The sequence below is a fragment of the Harpia harpyja genome, chromosome 15, assembly GCF_026419915.1.
Source record: "Harpia harpyja isolate bHarHar1 chromosome 15, bHarHar1 primary haplotype, whole genome shotgun sequence".
NCBI lineage: Eukaryota > Metazoa > Chordata > Aves > Accipitriformes > Accipitridae > Harpia > Harpia harpyja.
Window position 1 is genome coordinate 30639610 of NC_068954.1, and position 18840 is coordinate 30658449.

General features: G+C 57.0%; 1 protein-coding gene across 1 annotated transcript; it reads right to left on the reverse strand.

The window, feature by feature from the left end:
• Positions 1-1161: 1161 nt before the first annotated feature.
• SP1 (Sp1 transcription factor) lies at positions 1162-18829 on the reverse strand. Its single transcript, XM_052809370.1, has 6 exons — positions 18778-18829; positions 17363-17457; positions 15190-16684; positions 4432-4600; positions 4066-4265; positions 1162-3949 (listed from the first exon to the last, which is right to left on the reverse strand). The coding sequence occupies exons 1-6, from the start codon at positions 18782-18784 to the stop codon at positions 3630-3632; spliced, it is 2286 nt and encodes a 761-aa protein (XP_052665330.1). The 5' UTR covers positions 18785-18829; the 3' UTR covers positions 1162-3629.
• Positions 18830-18840: the final 11 nt, after the last annotated feature.

The window sequence follows — 18840 nt, forward strand, 5'->3', positions numbered from 1 at the left end:
AAACAAAACAAAACCCCCGAAAATTAATATATCGCACAGACATGACAAGATCAAACAGTCTTGACAGGGAAAGAGAATTATTGCCAGTGTGGAGGGGCCGGATCCTGCGGGACCCCCCTGCCTCCCCCCGCCCCCCCGCTGCATAGACGACCGGCCCCGGTCCCCCGAGATTAAGGGGTGATGGTGGATTAAAGCTGGGAGATGGGGGAAGCCTTGGGGACGGCCCCTGACACCCCCAATTTCCCCCCCCCAACCCCCTGGGGGGGGGAATATAAAAGTCTGGGGGAGGTGGGAGGGGAGCGGGGGCTCGTCCCCAGCCTGTCACCCCCTTATCAAGGCACGTTTTTGTGTGTGTGTGTCCCCCCGTCCCGTCCCAGGAATGGCTGGAGGTGTTTTGGGGGGCTGCTGGGGGTGTTTTGGGGGGGCTGTGGGGGCGCTGCAGAGCCAAAAGGGGGATGATGGGGGCCAGCTGCCCCCGACACTGGGAGCAGCACCAGCAGCATCCCCCCCCCCAATCCTCTGACCCCCCCCCCAAAACACGGAGGAGGGCGAGCACCCCGGGCTCCACGCAGAGCCCACCCCGGCTGTCCCCAGGGTCCCCCGGGACCCCGCCGAAGGCCCCCCCTCCCTCCCGGCCGCGTTTCCATAGGAAAATTAAGCTCCATTAGGGATGATGGGGAACGGCACCGGGGCGGGGGGGGGACACGACGACACGGGACACCCCAAAACCCCACGGCAGAGCCTTGTGAGGTTTCGGGATCTGGGTTTGGCACTTGATTCCCGCTCGGCATGGGGTGGGCTGGGACGGAGCGGAGCCGGCGAGCACGGGGGTCTCGGGGATGGGGGTCTCAGGGACCCCACGTTACGGGGTGGAGTTAAGGAAGAAAAAAAAAGAAAATATCAACAATTAAATTAAAAAAAAAAATTAAATTCCTGTTTTCTACCAATTCTCTGTAGCTTCCAGTATCAAGGCGGGGAGGAGACGGACACGACGCGCTGGGGAACTCATAGTGCTTCACAGATTATTAAAATACAAATGCTTAAAGTTTCCTATATAAAAATATACAAATGCAAAAATATATATCGAGAGAGAGAGAGAGAGAGAGCGGAAAGATCAGGCCGGAGGAATCGCCACGCTCACCGCCTCCCTCCCTGCAGAGCTTTTTCTTTTTTTTTTTCCTTAAAAAAAAACCAAGGTAAAAACACCTTCGCCCTTCACAGTTTGGCTGGGTTTTGCCACCGATGGTTCAGCCCCAGGGGGGGTCCCTGGTGTGGATTCGGGGGGTTCCCTGGCTCCGGCGAGCCCACCCCACCGCGAGAAGCATCCGAGCACGGATTGAACTCAGGGTTCGGTAGAAAATTCAGCCCCGGTAGCTCTCCTGGGGGTGCCCCGGCTGGGGAGCGCTGGTTTAACTCCTCTCCAAGGCCTTTCCAGCCCACCTGAGCAATTTTGGCAACCTCAGCCCCGAGTCGGCATCTCCCTCCCCGGCGCTGGTCCCAGCTCTGCCGAAGCCCCACCAGGCAGCCAGGGCAGAAGGAGGCATCTCCGGGAGCGGGGAGCACGGCGGTGGGGATTGCCGCTCTCAGCATCCTGGAAATTTCCTGGTTATCCTCAGGCGGGGAAAAATAAAACAGTTCTAGAAAATGATACAACAGAACCCCCCGTGTTCGGGTGGGGAGGGAGGAAGATGCCTTTGGCAGGTGGGATTCTCGGATCTGAGATCAGCGAGCAAAGCGGGGGCTTCTCGCCTCCGTGCCGGCTTTCCCCCCCGTGAACAAAGGGGATACACGCGACAAACCTGACCCAGCGAGACGGGGATGCCCCCGGCCGCCTCCACCTCTCCGAACCACTAACGTGAGCTCGACCCCCTCTCCAGCTCCGAACTGGGGCTGGTTTCCACATCCCAGGTTTTTCCTATGACCGACGCTCTGCTCAGCTCTCCTCTAAACTTCCCGGCGGAGCTCTCTCCTCTCCAGCTCAGACCCACTTCGTGCTCATCTCACCCCGAAATTTCTGCTCGAAAACAAGAAGAGATTTCACCGAATGGCTCCCTGCAGCCTTCGAGGGGGTGGTTGGGATCCACGTCCCACTGCTGCCTTGTTTCGGGGACGAAATAAAGCTGCCCCGCGCGCTCTGCATCACCCTGAGATGAAATCCCCCTGGTATCGGGGGGACGGTGCTGGGCCCCCCCCCACGGCTCCTTCCTGCGGCGGGCAGGGGAGCCCCTGCCTGTTTACTGCCGGAGGGGAAAGGGCAGATATTGTCTGGACTGGAGCAGGAAGAGGAGGGTGTGGGAGGAAGAACGGAAGAAGGCAGCCATCCCGGTCCTCCCGGGGTGGGAAAAGCCAGGTATTGGAAAACCAAAAGGGTTTTCTCCAAACTGTCCCCCATTTCCCACACCCTTTTTTTTTTCTTTTAGGAGGAAGCGCGAGGAGCCACCTCCAGCAGCGTCACGGCAAGACCCACGAGGTGACGGCCCATCCTGCGTCCCCTCGATGCTTTGCCCTCGCCGCTGGGACCTCATCGGGGTGGAAAAGTGCCGTCTCCCGCCGACCAGCTCTGGAGGTGCTGATTTTTCAGGATTATTATTATTCTCGAGACCAACGGCGGCCAAAAAAAAATAGGTATTTTCCCCGAGGAGGACCTCCCAAGCCGTCTCCCACTGTACCCCAACGCACCAGGTCCCAGACCCTCTGCTAAATAGCTCGAGTGAACCTGCACGAAACCCTTTACAAATCGATTCCACATGTAGAGTCACCGCTCAGCCCGCCAGAGCGAGGATTAGAAAAGCTGGAAGAAAAGGATCTTCGCGAAGAAGATCGCTGGAAAATAAAGATCAAAAAGTCCAGTGAAGGGCAGGGAGAGGGCAGCTGTTTTTACAAGAGGGAGAAAAAAAACAAAAGCAAAACCTCACCCAAATAATTACAAAGAAATTAAAGAACAACCTAAAAGCAAAGCGTATGAAAAAGACCAGGGGGTCGGGGTGTTTCTTTTTTTTTTTAAGATTACAATTTAAAATGTAATATAAGGTCTGAAGGACAGCTCGGGCACTGTCCGAACTGCCCCAGAGGGTCAACCTGTCCCAAGATAAGGCATCAAAGAGACCAAACCATGGTCGCAGCAAAATCTCTCCTCTCTCAAACGAACACATTTTATATTTTTATATATATAATAATAATATAGAATCTTTTTTTCTTTTTTTTTTCCTTTTTTTTTTTTTTTGGTTTTTTTGGTTTTTTTTTTTTTCCTAAAAAGTATTTCAAGAATCATATACTTTTACCAAGGCATGATGGCGTCGAAGGCTAGCTACGGAGGGGCAGACGGATCTCAGGGAGGGAGTGGAGGGAGAAGGGGAAAAAAAAAAAAAAAAAATAATAAGGTCAAGCCGAAATTAAAAAATATATATATAGCTCTGGCCTTCGTGTGTGGTCACCGGGCCCCGGAGGTCAGACAGCTCAAGGAGGGCTGCGATCCCAGGTAAGAGGAGCTGGGCTTTAGTGCTGGAGGGTGACAAGGGACATCGCCCTCGCGGTGAAAATAGCTCCCGGCTCCGTCTCCGCTCGCCTCTCGGCCCCGTGCCGCCCGGCGCCGCCGTGTCGCCCACCGGTGCCCGCGTCCCGCTTCGCCCTCAGAACCCGTTGCCGCTGATGTTGATGGACTGGAGGTCGGCCACCTGCATCACGTTGATGCCGCTGCTGGCCAGGCGGGCGATGCCCTCGGGGCAGATGGCTTCCATGGCCACCATGTTGGTGGCGATGAGGGCCGAGGGGGTGGCCCCGCCGTTACCCTCTGCCGAGGCCCCCGTGTCCATGGGGACGGCGGAGACGTTCATGGCCACGTTGTTGGCCGCGCCTCCCTTCTTGTTCTGGTGGGTCTTGATGTGCTTGGAGAGGTGGTCGCTCCGCATGAAGCGTTTGGGGCACTCCGGGCAGGCAAATTTCTTCTCCCCTGGAAGAAGGGGGGGGAGAGAGGGGTGAGGCGGAGGCTGGGCCGGTCCCCCGTCCCCCCCCCAAGCCCAGCAAGAAGGTGACGGACCCCAGGGGAAGCAGCATCCCGAGCCCTACCAGTGTGCGTGCGCTTGTGTCGCTGCAGCTCATCGCTCCGGGTGAAACGCTTCCCGCAGAGGATCCAGGTGCAGACGAAGGGTCGCTCCCCAGTGTGCCACCGCAGGTGAGCCCGGAGGTGAGAGGTTTTGCCGTACACCTTCCCGCAGCCCGGGATGTGGCAGATGTGTTGCTTTTTTTTACCTGGATCCCCAGAGCTCCTGAAAGAGTCCAAGGGAAAGGAGTTAAAACAACCCTGAAAGCTCCAGATGACTGAAGGGAGAATGGGGCCAAACGAGGCACTTTGGGGGTTTCAGCCTGCTCCCAGGGATTCGGAGGTTGCTCGGGCAGCCCAGCACTGCCGGATCCACAGCAGAGCAGCCTTACCTTCCCTCGCTGTCTTTGCAGTAGGGGCAGGTACACGCTTCCCTCCGCACTTTCCGTCCTTGCTGGGGCTGCGGGTCCGGGCTGGTCTCTCCTTCCTCCACAGCCGCGTTCTCGTCTCCCAGCCCGTCTCCGCTCGTGCCGTGAAGACCCAGCTGAGCACCGTGGTCACCTGGAAGAAAACACAGGAGGTTACTACGGGTTCTTCGTCAGCAAAGCCCCAAGCAGTAGGAGGGATGTAAGAGGGGCTTTCCCCGGCCTTTCCCCATGGCAGCTGCAAAGCTGGGAGGGTCTCAGCTTGCTTGAACCATAGGAAGTTATTAATTCCAGCCTTCTCCCTCAACTTTCCACAAGCTCCTGTGTTTTCAAGCCCTGACAATCCCCCACCGAGCTTTCCCTAAAGCCCTGGGGCTCTCCCTGCCCTCCACAGCCCCCAGAAAAGCAGGGGGGTCCCGCCAGCTCCCCCACATTTTGGTCCATGCCCTCCAATTTGCAACCAGAAGAGAGGCAAGAGCCGCATCTCTCAGGAAAAACAGCCCTCTACGTCACTCCAGCCACCTGCCAACTATTTCAGCTATTTCAGCTAGCCTAGCACAGAAAACAGAGCAAAAAATGTAAACCAAGCAGCCGGTTCGGACGTAAGCCGGCTGGCTTGCATCAGTGTCAGTGATAAAGCAAGCATCAAAACATCGCCGAGGGAAACCCAGGCTTCTCCGAATCATGCCGTGCTACCGACCCCACTGAGGTCCCTTTCCCCCCCCTTGTTTTTTTGGGCTGAAAGAGGCAGTTTTCCCTTTTCAAACATCTCCCCAGCTTAAACCTGATGAAAGCAACAATCTAGGAGCAAATCTACAGAGCAGATGCGAACCCTCCTGCCAACCCCCCCTCCAAAAAAGGCAGCGATAAATAAAGCAGGCTGAAAGACCGTAGTCTTCAGCAGCATCCATCAGCAAAGATATTATCGGCACGCGCTCACTGGTTAATTACTGCGATTACAGAAAGGGATATATATATAAACTTGAAAAATCATCTGGCGCTGCTCGCAGAGCGAGATCCCTCCCCTCTCTCGAGGAGCAATTCCCAATTATAAAAGCCGTAGGAACCGCAGGGTAGTGCTGACGAGCTCCCAAATGCAGACAAACATAAACCATTCGTAACGGGGGGGTTGAGGGCTAGGAAGTTTTTAAGCCTATCAGTTTTCATTGCCATTTTATTGCTCTATGCTTATGCTGTCATCTAATTGCTTCTCCAATAACCTCATCTACACTTCACAAGTGTTTTATTTCCCTTCAAGCTCCGCTGCTTGATTATTTTCATGCTGAAAAGACAGAGCGGGCGCAGAGACGGCAGGCTGAGTAATCTCTTTTCAGCTGCAATTAACATATGCCAATAGGTCTAACGGCAGATTTAGAGCCGAGACGCTTCCGCCGGACAGGCGGCAGCATCTTTGGCTGGCTACGGGCTGTGATTCGAGCCCAAAATTCACCTTCTTCCTACCAACTTCCTCGCAAGCAGGCAGCCAAGGTTGAGATCACCGCCTGAATAGGGTGGTGGTTGAACGTGGGGCTGAGATAAAACACACGCGGGTGCAAACACACACACATGCTCTTGTCCCCAAGAGCATATAACACTGCGCTCTGCCGCTGTTTCCAGAGATCCTCTCCCACTGCCGGGAAATGAGGCTGTGTCAGGGTGAATATTCCCCAAAAACACCCATCTGGGGGCTTTCCTGATGCTGTTTATCAGCAGCTGCCTGGCTGGGTTCAGCGAGGATGAGTTAACGGGAAGGACCATGCCAGCCAGTCCTGCCAAAGGCTGATGGGGAGGTCGGTCGGGATGCAAGGCACATCGTGGTGCCCTGGGGGATGCTGGTTCACTCACTCCATCTCCTCTTCCCAGTACCCGGAAGCTGCTTCTTAAATAGGGAGCACAAACGTCGCAAAGCTGCTGTTTCCAAAGCTGGCACTCCCCAAAAAACAGCCCATGGTCCTGCTGCTGGTGTCCCCCATGTCACAACAGGGCTGCAGGAATGAAGGCCACCTCCCCAGCGTGGGGACCGAGATGCTGCCACTGGCAGTGGTACCACAGGAGGCTAGCACAGCCTTTTGAGAAGCCCTGCTGGGACAAGTACCTTCAGCAAAGCAGTGAAATTCACTTTAAAAACCTGGTTTTCCATGTAACAGCTTCTAGGCAGGAGGCAGCATCCACAGGAGAGGTGCTGGCACTGAAGAAGGATAAACTTCAAACTTATGTCGGCCCGAAACGTCCATTAGCTGCATGCTGGGCTCTCTTCCTGCGGCCGGGAGGGAGTTTCACAACACAGAGACAGCGAGGGGGGAATGACGAAGAGTTTCTGGCAGCGGGCAGCCTTCCCCTGGCCCCGTGGCTTTGCTGTTACCAGCAGGTGTCAGTGGTGCCCTGGCAAAGCTCAGCAGAGGAGCCCGGGCAGGGGCCCAAGCTCAGGAAAGGACAAAAACCACCATGAATAGATCCCTGGCTACTTGAGGCACCAGCCAGCTCACGGCGGCGATGCCCGACAGCTCCGGCAGCATTGCCAATGATCTGCATGGCTGGTGGGCGATTTATGTGCGCAGCTGGGCCGTGCTCCACATCTGGGCTTCCTCTGGCGAGAGGAACAGCTTCGATTTCACTCCTCCAGGCCGCAGCAGCATCAATAGGAGCTTTGCTCTCCCATGCAGGAGCATGCAGACAGGGAGGCTTGAAATTAGGGCTGGCTGTTCTGCCCCGCCAAGTCTGCAGGGGTCCAGATTTCCTGGGAGAGGGCAGTGCTGAGCAAGCCCTTTGCCGTTGAGGACCGAGACACCCAGAGCATCAAAGCAGCAACCAGGAGAAGGGTGGCAATCAAAGAAACGAAGCCTGACTCATCCGCTCACCCCGTCCCTACTTACGTCACACCAGGCCCAGTTTGTCCGCAGGGGGATGAGGCACACGCTGCCATCTAAGCAGAAGCCAGGATGTCGTCCGTGGTACGGCGAGGGGCTGTGCTAACGTGTCTGCACCCCAACACCGCGTGTTAAAGGACGGTGCTGGCCCCAAAGACCATATAATCCTGCAGACGGTGCCCTCCAGTCTGCACCAGGGCAGGAGGAAACACTTGGCTGAATCACAGCCAAAAGATGCTGGAAATAACACACAAGACCGACACACTGAGACCAGTTTGGCCCCGGGACGGGGCTCCTGCATGGTGGTAGCATTAATAACCGCAATGGCAGTGGCTGTGTCTGCCCTCGCACCGGGACATCGAGGTGGAGAGGAATATTGTTAGCCATGGAGTGACAGCGACCAGGCCAGGTCTGGCTGTTGAACACCACCACCAGGCAGGAGGAAGGAAATTGTTTGTCCCTCCAAAGGGGACACAATTTTGAGCCCCACTCAGAAATCTTGGCTGGGCCCTCCCATACCTCATCAGCAACATTCCTGTGCTCCCCGCAAAGTTTAGCGATTTTAGGACAAAATCTTTTCAGTCCCGTCCCCCCCCAGCTCTTGCAACATATGTTTACAGTCTAAAACCAGCATGGAGGGAACCAGGGAGGTTTTGGTTTTTTTTTTTAAGCTTTATAAGCCAACAACGACAGCTTGCATTACAGCGACAGATTAGAGATTTCCCTGTCGCGTATGTGCTATCTGGGGAGAGCTGTTGTAAAAAGTAAGGAGAAGACACACGCGCTCTCCCCAAAATATGCTTGGGAGGGGGAGAATCCAGCCCTGATGTCTTGGAATGGCTTCAATCTTCAAACATGCAAAAGCCTACGCAGCATTTTATAGTCTGTTGGCATGTCATATGGAGGGGAAAAAACCCAAATCCTCCTTCTGGTAATCTATGGCTCGCATCTAATTAAGGTATAAATAAATTACGGCAAGAGAAGACAGATCTTGTACGTACACGCTTCATTCTTCACATATCAAGACGCGCAGAAGTCTCCAGAATATTGCAGTTTCAGGAGAAAGCTTGGTGGAGAGAAACCAGCTGGATAATTTATGTTTATTATCTCCGCTAATATAGATTACTTCTAAGACTAAAGCTTTCATGGAGGCTGCCAAGCCCCTTGTCCACGCTCAGGTCACTGAAGTCCTGAAAAAATGTATTAATAGAGCAAGGAGGGGGGTATAATCCTTGGAAAACCCTGGGGAGTAAAGAGGGACTTGCCTGTGAGGACAGGCAACAGGAGCTGACCCTGCTTTGCTGCGCCTGGCTCCTGTACTCGACCTGTCTTTGCCTGATGGAGCCCTCGACCAGCATGGGATGGGGCTACCAACCGCCAAGACCCCCCCCCAGAAGAGGGGTAGTCGTTTGCTGGTCTCACACTAAAAAGACCAAAGCACCCGAGTCTTGGCTCGCAACTTCTCTCAAGACAAGGTGTTTCTTGTCTTCTAACTGCTCGTCGGAGGAAAAATGCTTCGGTTTAGTCGTTTTATTTAGCAAACTAAAACGAGGTGAGAAATGCCCTGTGGATAGAAGAGAGGAGCATTTTTAGATCCACCCCAGCTGACCTTAGGAGAGGGGAAACAGACTTGATGTTCATTTTTAGGGAGGATCTGGAAAAAAAAAAAAAAAAAAAAAAAAAGGTTTCTTGTGCAAACTCTGCAATATTGGCAGCTGCAACTCCACAGAGGCAGGAGAGGAAGAGGGGGTAAGTCGTCACCACGCAGAGCAGGGCACACACGACAAACCAATGTCAGCTTCCAGACGCAGTGAAAAGAGGCAAGAGGAAGTTCTAAGGCAAAAAGAAAGGGCAGCAAAACCCAGCAGCACGCAGCCCCGAGGCTCCCTGAACCTCTCGGCACATCTCCACTCATGGCGGACGACAGACGGCAGGCACGAGCCTGAAAAAAAAACCCATATCAAACCTTTCTAGCTGACAACTCAAGTTCTCACCGTTTCCTCCTCTTTTTTTTGGCAGAGTCTGAAAGCCCAGGGTGACAGCGACCAGCGCTGCCTCCCCGGTGCTCGCTGCTCTCCCCAAAACACACCACCATGCTCTACTCTAGACAGATCAAAGACAATTAAGCTGCACTTGCTACACAAAGGAACAAAGTAGGTTTTGTAATGCCGTCCCCTTGATTTTTATCTCGTTTGATTTCCTCACTAATTTGCAAAATGAGTTAATCTGCAGTAGGAAGTCATTCATGTAAATCAGCCAAGCTCTCGCTTAGTAATTCTTCGGAGTTATGGACAGTGGAGCGGGGAACACACGGTGCCCGGCTGCGTAAGATGGTGCAGTTTTGAAGTCAGACTGCAGCACATTGAGTAATTGTGTCTTAATCTGGAGTTTAATGACTTGAAAAGCCACACGTCAAGTTGGGCGATATCCTTTAATTGTTGGAGGTTTCTGTGCGTCACAATAAATTACACTTCCTTTGGAGAAGAAATAAATAGTGACGGAGCTGTTGGGTCAAGAGCGAGGTGGGCTGCAAGAGGAGCCAGAGCTGCGTCTGCCCAGCCTGGTGACACGCAGGCAGAGGCGGAGGTGAGCTCGGAAGTCACCTCGTCCAATTTGCAAAATCCCTGACGCGCCCCCCCCCCCCCCCCCGGCCTTGCTAAATACCTTTGTCGCGCTGCAAACTGAAACGCAGGTCTCCTTTGCCCTTTTAATTCCAGACTGGATTGCCGCAAAACTGCGATGAAGCCTCTAGCCCTGCCAAAGCCTTCACTGGGGTGGCCCTGCCAGGGCAAATCAGACCACTAGCAACCGGCAGCCGCGGCAGCCAGAGCACCCTCACCCCGTAGCATAGACAGATCCTACCAAACCACACCAAAAAAGAAAGCAGGTTAGTTAAAAAGAGAAGTCCCTGATGATGCTTGAGGAGCATGGAAGGAGGAAAATGCCCAGCTGAGACAGGGAAGGGCAATCCCCGTGACCACCGAGGAGGAGGAGGGCTGTGGCCTGAGCCCAGCCCAAAGCACACCCAGGAGATGGGGAAATCCCCGCAGGCATCTCTCACCGCACCTGAACCTCTGTATTCCTCTCGTCCACCGCAGTCAAGGGTGGATGCTTTTTCCAAGCCACAAAGCCCATGTTTTTAATCACGCCCCTCTGCAGAGAGGGGGAATTTGTGCCCGTATCACTCACAGTATCTAACCTAGATGTCCTGCGTTGGGATGGGGTGATGGCTGGACGGCATGAGCCTCTCTGAAGTGGGAGCCAGTGCCCTGAGAGCCAACGCTCTGGAAAAGAGCTACGCTGAAACTACCCCTAGTCCTCAGGGGCCAGGATCCACCTCCTGCAAAGGTGTGATAAAGACCATGCTTCTCGGTGAGGAGGCAGCAAGGCTGAGGTCGGCACAGATAAAAGGAAGGCGAAGATTAGGGCCCGGCGAGACGGTCCGGAGCAGGGCGAGGAAACTCTTCCATGAGGAGTCACGGGGTGCGCGGCACCCAACCAGTCCGACCAGCATGGCTGCCAACCTGCTCTCATTCCCGGACAGCTGAGCCCCGGCCTCAAGGAGGAGGAGGAGCGGGGCTGCCCCACAGAGCCCCAGACCCACAGCAACTTTGTGCAGGGGACAACCTCACCCGGACAAACCTGCGCTGCAGTAACACAGGCTCTGTATTGGGATCACTCCCTTTTCCCAAGCAGACCCCGCAATCTCTCGGGGTTTGTGTAATTTCTTCAGTAAATCACCCTCTTTATCATGGCAAGGAGAGAGGTCAGCCAAGGAAGCCGGGAGGGTATTTAAAGTCCAGCCCTGTTAGAGTTTAGAGAAGGAAATTTCACAATATAATTCTTTTCTGACGTGATGTCATGGGCGTAATGAAACAAACAATTACAGCACGTTAAGGAGAGATCCTGTCAGGGCTTGCTGGCCCGAGATTGATTTCAATTTTCCCCTCCCCTCTGCAGACGATGCCATGTGGATGTCTCATCAAGGCCCTGCTACAAAGCTTCCCTTAAAAACAGAAAATAGGAGACAATCAGGTCTTTGTGTCAGAGCCCCGACGGCTGGGAAGAGCCCTGTAAGAACAAAGTCGCAGCAGAGAGCTGGGGATGCATTTGGTAAACAGATTTCAAAGGGTTACTTCCCCCATGAAGGCTTTTTTTTTCTTTCAGAAGGATGTCCTTGCTACGTCCCACTGCTCGATTCGACCACAAGCCTCCATCCAAATGATAGACAGAGCCCCAAAAGGGAGCTCATCCCAGCAAAACAGCCCTAGCTAGGGGCATGGCTGGGGGCTGCCGCATCTCCCCAGTCGCACCAGTGCTCCGGGCACCCTCCCAGCTCCATCCTCCCCAGCAATAAAACATCCTTCAGCACTCACAAAACAAGGACCTCAGATGAGGGGTTTAACTGCAGCACTGACCTAATGGGAAGCCACCGCTGGACGCCTGTTTACCCAGCACATACCTCAGCCAGGCAGGGCTCTCTCATCTCCCAGGCATGGAGCTCTAAGCAGCAGGATTCTGCCAGGGACAGGTATGTGGGGCAGAGCCACTTCACTGGCAAAACTATGCGGACACGGAGCTAAAAAAAGTCCCTCTCCTCCTCCCTAAAGCTCGGTCAGAAGGGGAAGAGAAACCCCGGCGTCGCAAACTTCTCGAAATCACCCCAACCCCGCTTGCCACAAAGCCTCCGCACGAAGGCGCCTTGTGGAGGACATCCCCTCCACAAGCACCCAAAAACCTCTTTCCTTCATCCCGCGGGCAGTCCTGCTGCCCACTCGCGCAGGGAGCAGTGGCACCCAAACCCACGTGCGGGTTTTTGGGGCAATGCCAGCCAAGGAAATCCCCTCCCCGGCTCAGTAGCTGCCTTCCCCTCGAAGCAGAGCCGGCTGCAAGGCCTGTTTGCCCACATACCAGCCCATTACAGTCACAGACCTTCTCATGTCTCTGCCACCGGGCTAATTCACAGCCCATCTAACACCGAGGAGGAGGCAGCCTGCAAACCACCTAATTAATACAAACACAGGCTGAGTTACACTTGCACAGAGCACAGGGCTCTGCCTCATGCCCAGGAGCAAAAATCTGATTTTTAAAGACCTTTTCAGGTGTTATTTTCTCCAGGGGGATCTTTCCCCTTCCTGCTTTGCAGAAAGAAAAGCGAAAAGCAGAAATCTCATCAGCGACTTGCCCCCAGCCCTCACAGGGGGCTGAAAGCCACAGCCCAGAGGAGTCCCCCTGCCCACGGACCGGAGTAGGGTTCAGGAGAGGAGACACGTGCTTCCCCCAGCCCAGCAGCAGCCAAGCCAGGACACCGGAGCGGCTGTCAGCCCCAAAGGAAGCTGAGCTGAGCGAGCTCTTCGAAGTAGCTCAGCTAAGGCAGACATGCAGCTAATTGGTAGGAAACGTGGCGGCTGCAAGCCCAGGAGGCAGCTGGGGCGCACGCTCAGCTACCAAAACCCTTCGCCATGCACCCCCTTCTCCCTGCCACACCGTCACACAGGGCAAAACCCAAGGGGACGGGAAGACCGGCTGCGAATCTCCCCTCCCAAGCAAACCTGGGTTTTATTTTCCATTCACCTCCCTCGGAAGCGGAGGAGCTTTCTCTGCTACAAAAAACTCTCCCAACTCTTAGTCTCAAGCAGAAAGCGAGTGCAGAACGTTCCAGCACACGTGGCGCGTGCTCGCACAGCTGCCGGCAGCTGAAGGGGAGGCTCCTCATGGAAAACATTCAGCAATTTGGACAACAGGCAGATTCGGTAACAAATGGTTCCCTTAAACTGCCATCAGAGAGCTCGGACCGGGAGCGATCCGCATTCGCAGGCCCCCAACGCGGCAGAAGATGGCCCAGCTACGAGGCCGTGGTGCGGCTGGAGACGATGCACCCAGTGCAAGGTCTGGGGCGGGGGGGACTCAGCACCCACCTGAGAGGGGCTGTTTGCAGGTGGCAGGGGGACAAACAGACCCATCGCCACGTCTCACGGACCCAGCTAGAGAAAAGCTCCTCCAGCCTGGAGTTAAGCCCCGCAAATTGTGTGAATGGATCAGTGCCAGGAAGCTTTCTGTCCCAGCCGCAGCCTCTGCGATCTCCTCCTAGGAGCCTAACTGATGGTCCCATTGAGTTGGGGGCTCAGTGGGTCCCCACAAACCCTTTGAAACCTGAACCCTGCTCTGGTTTTTCAAACGTAACAACATCAAAGTGCCATCTGAACGTCACATCCTCCGAGCTAAGAAGAGCGAGGCCCTTGGCCGTGGTTCTCAGTGCAGCCGCCAGTGTTGGACAGTGAATTCATCACTGCGGATCAAGAGCTAAACACGCTGCTGAGCTAAAAAAAAAAAAAAAAAAAGGAGGAGGAGGAGGAGGCGGTGGCTCCCCAGCGTGACCCCGTCGGGTGGGTGGTCTCTGGAACGTTCCTCCCTGCCCCACCTCCGAGGGCAGAGCCAGGCACAAATACAGGAACTAGGAGTTGCCCATGCATTTCTCTGGCGCCTTCAAAACAAGAAACAAGCACGCCTGGACGCAAGGGCGAGGGGATCCTGCCGAACCCGGGCAGGCGAAGACAAAAGGGACCCTTCACCACTTGCATTTCCACGTATAAAAGAGGTGACGTGCCGTCAGCTCCCCTCTGGGTGCAAAAACGAGCATGCTCTAGCACAAGCGGGTGTCTCTGCTCAGAGAAATCCAAGGATCAGGCTAATCCCGACTGCGGTGCAGTCTGTAATAAACCCACGGACGCCTGCAAGCCAAGCTGCTGTAGCAACAGCCCAAAATAATGCTGCAAAACAACTCCGGGAGAGCAACCGCCTCTTCTCGCGAGAAGGAAGCACGAGTCAGATTGAGCAACATTTTTTGCTGCCTCTCAGCTGTGACTAAATCTAGCAACTGCCTTTTTAGCCAGAGCCAGAACAAAAAAAATAAAAGAGAAACACTGGAAAAGCAAGCAGAGCTCCTTTTCAGCACCGATTTCTTCCGCGGCAGGAGCCTACGGCCCCCTCGTACAGGCAGGCACGGCATTTCCAAGGGGAAGCCGAGCAGCCTGAAGCTCACGCACCGTGTCCACACCCCCCCCCCCCAGGCTGGTGGGAGGTTTTGGGAGACAACGGGACTGATCCAGGGGGAACTGAGCAGGGTGTCCTGCGCCAGCCGTGAACACAGGGCTGTCTCGACCACAATGAGATCACAGTGTCCCACACCAGCACCCAACTTTAGGCTAAATATACACTTAAAGAGCCCGTTCTTTTGCCCCTGCAAGGAAATTCCCCCAGGGCTTTTTGCTTGTTTGTTTTCTAGGGGGAGGGCAGGGGGACTTAAGTTATTCCTGAGTTTTATAAGGCTGTGACTCTTTCTGTGGGCTCCCGCAAGCCGAGGAGCTGAGCTGGGCTTGGGTCCACGCCCCAGCCCGAGCCCCCCCCGCCCCCGGCCATTGGGGCAGGACAGCAGCCTCGCACAAAACCAGGCTTCACCCTTAGCACCGCACGCAGCGTCCCCCTTCTCCTCTGCCTCTCCTCCCCGCACATCTCCCTCCTTCCCCATTCACAGGCATCTCCTCTGTTTCTTTTCATGCAATCGGCCGCCCAAGAGTTATTAGATCAGAAACTCTCCAAAATGAGTTTCATTGTCTTCCGGCGATCAGCAGAGGCTTAACACTTCCTTCCCAGGGCCAGCATAAGCAGCAGCCCGCTTGCCAACTCTGTTTGGCATCCATCACACCCAGCTCCAGCCCTGGCATGACTGTGCCAGCGCCCTGAACCCCACAGAGTCCAGACGGTGCACGGAGCTAGCTGCGCGCAGCCAGGCAACATCGTTTTGCCTTTGATTTCCTCTGCCCGGCTACAGAAAAGGAACCAAGACAAACCAACTTACCGGCAGTGTTTGCTATGGCCAGCGGCAGCCCTTGCAGCTGATGCACCTGGATCCCAGACGCTCCCAAGGCACTGAGGTTAATAGTCTGGAGGCCTGGCATGGAGGAGAGCTGGGCAGCGTTGACCGTGACAGTGCCGCTGGGGAGGGAGGCGATGGGGGTGAGCGTGGTGCTGGTGCTGCCCGTCTGCCCCAGTGACACTCCCTGCATGGGGGCCAAGGTGATTGTCTGGGCCTGGGGGTTTTGAACCTGAAGGTTTTGGAGCTGGATGGTCTGCCAGCTCACCTGCCCGTTGGGACCCACCGTGGGCGTTCGGATGATGATGGGCCCAGAGTTGGGGACAGCTTGGAGCTGCAGGTTCTGCAAGGCGTCTTGGGAGATGGCTTGAGTGGCAAAGGTCTGGCCAGAGAGCGGGGTGGTCTGGAGGGCTTGGATCGTTTGCCCTCCCTGGACTAGCTGCGGCTGGATCAGTATCTGCTGCTGCTGTTGTGATTGCTGGCTCTGATCCCCCTCTTTCTGCTGCCCCGGCTGCAAAGCCACCCCAGAAACTGGGCTCTGCAGTGAGTCCGAGCTCTGGACGCTGCTGACCCTCTGGGGCGTCTGCGCCTGGACGTTGGTTCCCACCGTTGCGCTGGTGGAAAAATTCATGATGCCCATGTTACTGGTGGTGGTGGTGGTGGAATAGCTGTTGGCGTTGGTAAAAAAGGCGCCAGAACTAGCATGAGACGTGGCCGTGTTGGTGGAACTGATGGCAGCGCCTGAGGTGGCCGGCTGGGAGCTGCTGTCCGGAGAGCCGGAGCTGCTCAACGTGACCGTCTGAGAGGTGGGAGCCAGGCTGGCGGCCACGCTGTTGACGGGCAGCAAGGTGATGTTGCCGTTCAGAGCCACGGGGACGTTGGCCACGTACTGGGTTTGCCCTGAGAGGGTGTTGTTGGCCAAGCCCACGCCCTGGATGGGGACGGCCTGCTGCAGCAGGTTTGGCATGGCGATGAGGTTACTCGTCCCCGCTCGGCTCGTTATGATCTGCTGGTTCGTGCCGGGGATGATCTGGAGCTGACCAGAGGCATCCTGCTGCACGTTGACTTGGGCAGGGGTGGTGGCAAACTGGAGCTGCTGCCCATCGATGGTTTGGAATTGGGGAATGACCTGGTACTGGATATTTGGGATAACTCCCGGCAGGCCTGTGAGCACCTGCTGGTTCTGCAGGCTGGAAGTGGTCGTGACCACGTACTGCCCCGCGCTCACGGGCCGGCTTTTGGAGGCATCTCCACCGTTGCTGCCATTGCTGCCCTGTTCTTTGGAGGCCGTCGGCGTGCTGGAGCCGGCAGAAATGATTTGCCAGCCGTTGGCGGACTGGGCTATCTGAGCGGCAGCGGCTGTGAGGTCCAGCTCGCCGCTCCCGCCTTGCTGGCCCTGGGAGCTGTTGGAGTTCTCGTTGGGAGACTCGATCCTGCTGCAGGTGGCTGCCAGCAGAGCCAGCGGGGAAGGCTGCGATTCCTGGGAAGAAGAGGAGGAGTTAACGCAGGAGGCGGCCCGATGGGCAGGCCAAAAATAAAAAAAAGGGGGGGGAAAAAAAAAAATTAAAAGAGCAAACAGGGAGGAGCATGCTTGGAAAAGATAAACACTCCTTCCTGAGAAAACACACCCACAGCCGGAAAAATACAACTGCCAGACACAGGGCTGTCAGGCCAGGACAGACTGAACCCACAGGGAAAAACCCTCTGGGTGGGAGGAAAGGGGAGGGAGTCTACATGTAAAAGGCAAGGAGAGATGTCTCCTCCACCCCAAAGTGGGTGAACCTCCCCACAGGAGAGCAGAACAGCTCCAGGGAAGTACAGTCATTTCTGGGCACCCCAACCTGGAGAAAGGCCAGTCGGGGCTGTGGTGTTTACTGGGAGCAGGGGAACTGTCATGTTTTCGAGAGCACCGTGCAGAGCTGGGGGAGGAGGGGAAGCCACGGGCGCTGCGGGTCGGTGCTCCGGCAGGGCATTTGGCAGCATTGACGATCCCCCGGCGCACACTCTCCCCAGGGAGAGGAACCGGCGTAACGCTCGGCTGGGCCAAACAAACACCTCGGCCCGGCCCTGGACTTTGCCACGGGGACGGCAAGTTCCCCAGGGCGAGCGGAGCCAGGAGGCCACCGGCTTGGGGCTGTTCCTCCCTCCTCACACTCACCTGGCCCTCCCCACTGCCTGCGCTGCTGTTACTGCTGGCATCTCCTTCGCCCTTCTCGGGCTTCACTGTCGCCATCTCCTCGGGACTCTCTTGGTCTGCGCGGGCGGGAAACGACAGCGGGAGTTAAAGACATTTCTGGGCAGGAGAGGGGGATCAGGAGCGCGAGGGCACACGGGGATTCAAGGGCAGGGAATGCAGGAGGGCTGGGCAGAAACGGGGGGGGGGGGGGACACGGCATGCTGGCAAGCACTCTGGGGGGCCCGTGTGCTGCTTGGGCACTGGCATGAAGGGGCTGGGAACCGGAGGGAGCTGCCAAAGGGGAGCTGGCAGCGGGACAGGCGGAGGAGGACCCGGCCCGGCTCCAGGCCCCAGCTCCTCCCCACCCGCCCGGGACACTCCCTGGCCCCCGTCGAGGTCCTCCCCGGGCCTCCCCTTCCTCCCTTCCCCGCTGGCCTGGGAGCACACCTCCCGCCCCGGCCCTCCGTGGATCCACCCCGGCAGCCCTCTCCCTGCCCTGCCCACGGATTCCCCGCCGCGGATCCAGCCCACGGGGCTCCCCAGGGATCCCCCGGCCGGGACTCCCCTGTCTGTCCTCCCCGTGACCCCACAGCACAGGGGTCCCCGCTCCCCTCCCCAAATCCCTCCTCTCCCACCGCTCAGGAGCCTCCTCATCCTCCTCTAGCAACTCCCCCCCCCCCCCGGCCCTGAGGCTTGTGCCCCCCACTCTCCCCCACACCCCCAGCACCCTTCACCAGGGTCCCCTCCAGCCCCCCCAGCATCGCTTCCATGGACTCCCCCCCCCTCAAAAAAAAAAAACCACCCACCCCCAGCAGGTCACCACCTTCCCACGCCTCCCCCCCCCCCCCCGGGCCCTCGCCCCACGGCTTCCCCCCCCCCCCATCCCCATCCCCACTCGCATCCACCCCCGCAAGGCGCCTTCCTCGGGGGCTGGGGGGAAGCGCCCCCCCCCCCAGGCCTACACCCTTCCCCCACAAAAATCCTCCTCTCCGCGCCCGATCCCCCGGCATCCTCCCTCACACACTCCCCCCCCGCCGCCCCCCTCCCTCCTCCTCCTCCTCCTCCTCCTCCGCTCCCATCGCGTCCCGTTCCCCCGAGGCCTTCCTCCCCCCCCCCCCCCCCTTTTCGGCAGGTCTCCCCTCAGGAGAAGCGAAAAACGAGGCGAGAAGAGGCCCGGCCCGACCCGGCGGGGCCCGGCCCGGCGTGGGGCGGGGCCGCCTCAGGCCCCTCCGAGCGGGCGGGCGCCGCCGCCGTCGTTTGCGTGTGCCTGGGCGGCCGCGCGCGCCCCTCGCTCCCATCGCCGCCCCCCCCTCCTCCTCCTCCTCCTCCTCCTCCTCCTCCTCCTTCCTCCCTCCCTCCTCCTCCTCCTTCAGCCGGCGCGGCGGGCCCGTCCTTACCGCTCATGGTGGCCGGGAGGGGGGGAGGACGAGCCCAAGCGGCGTCGGGGCGGGGGGGGGGGG

What these genes read in the sequence shown, in the direction of transcription:
- SP1 (XM_052809370.1), bottom strand. An exon ending in CAGGCAGTGGGGAGGGCCAG is followed by an intron (nt 16,685 to 17,362) that starts GTGAGTGTGAGG and finishes TCTTCTTCCCAG; the next exon opens with GAATCGCAGCCTTCCCCGCT. An exon ending in GGCCATAGCAAACACTGCCG is followed by an intron (nt 4,601 to 15,189) that starts GTAAGTTGGTTT and finishes GTTTTCTTCCAG; the next exon opens with GTGACCACGGTGCTCAGCTG.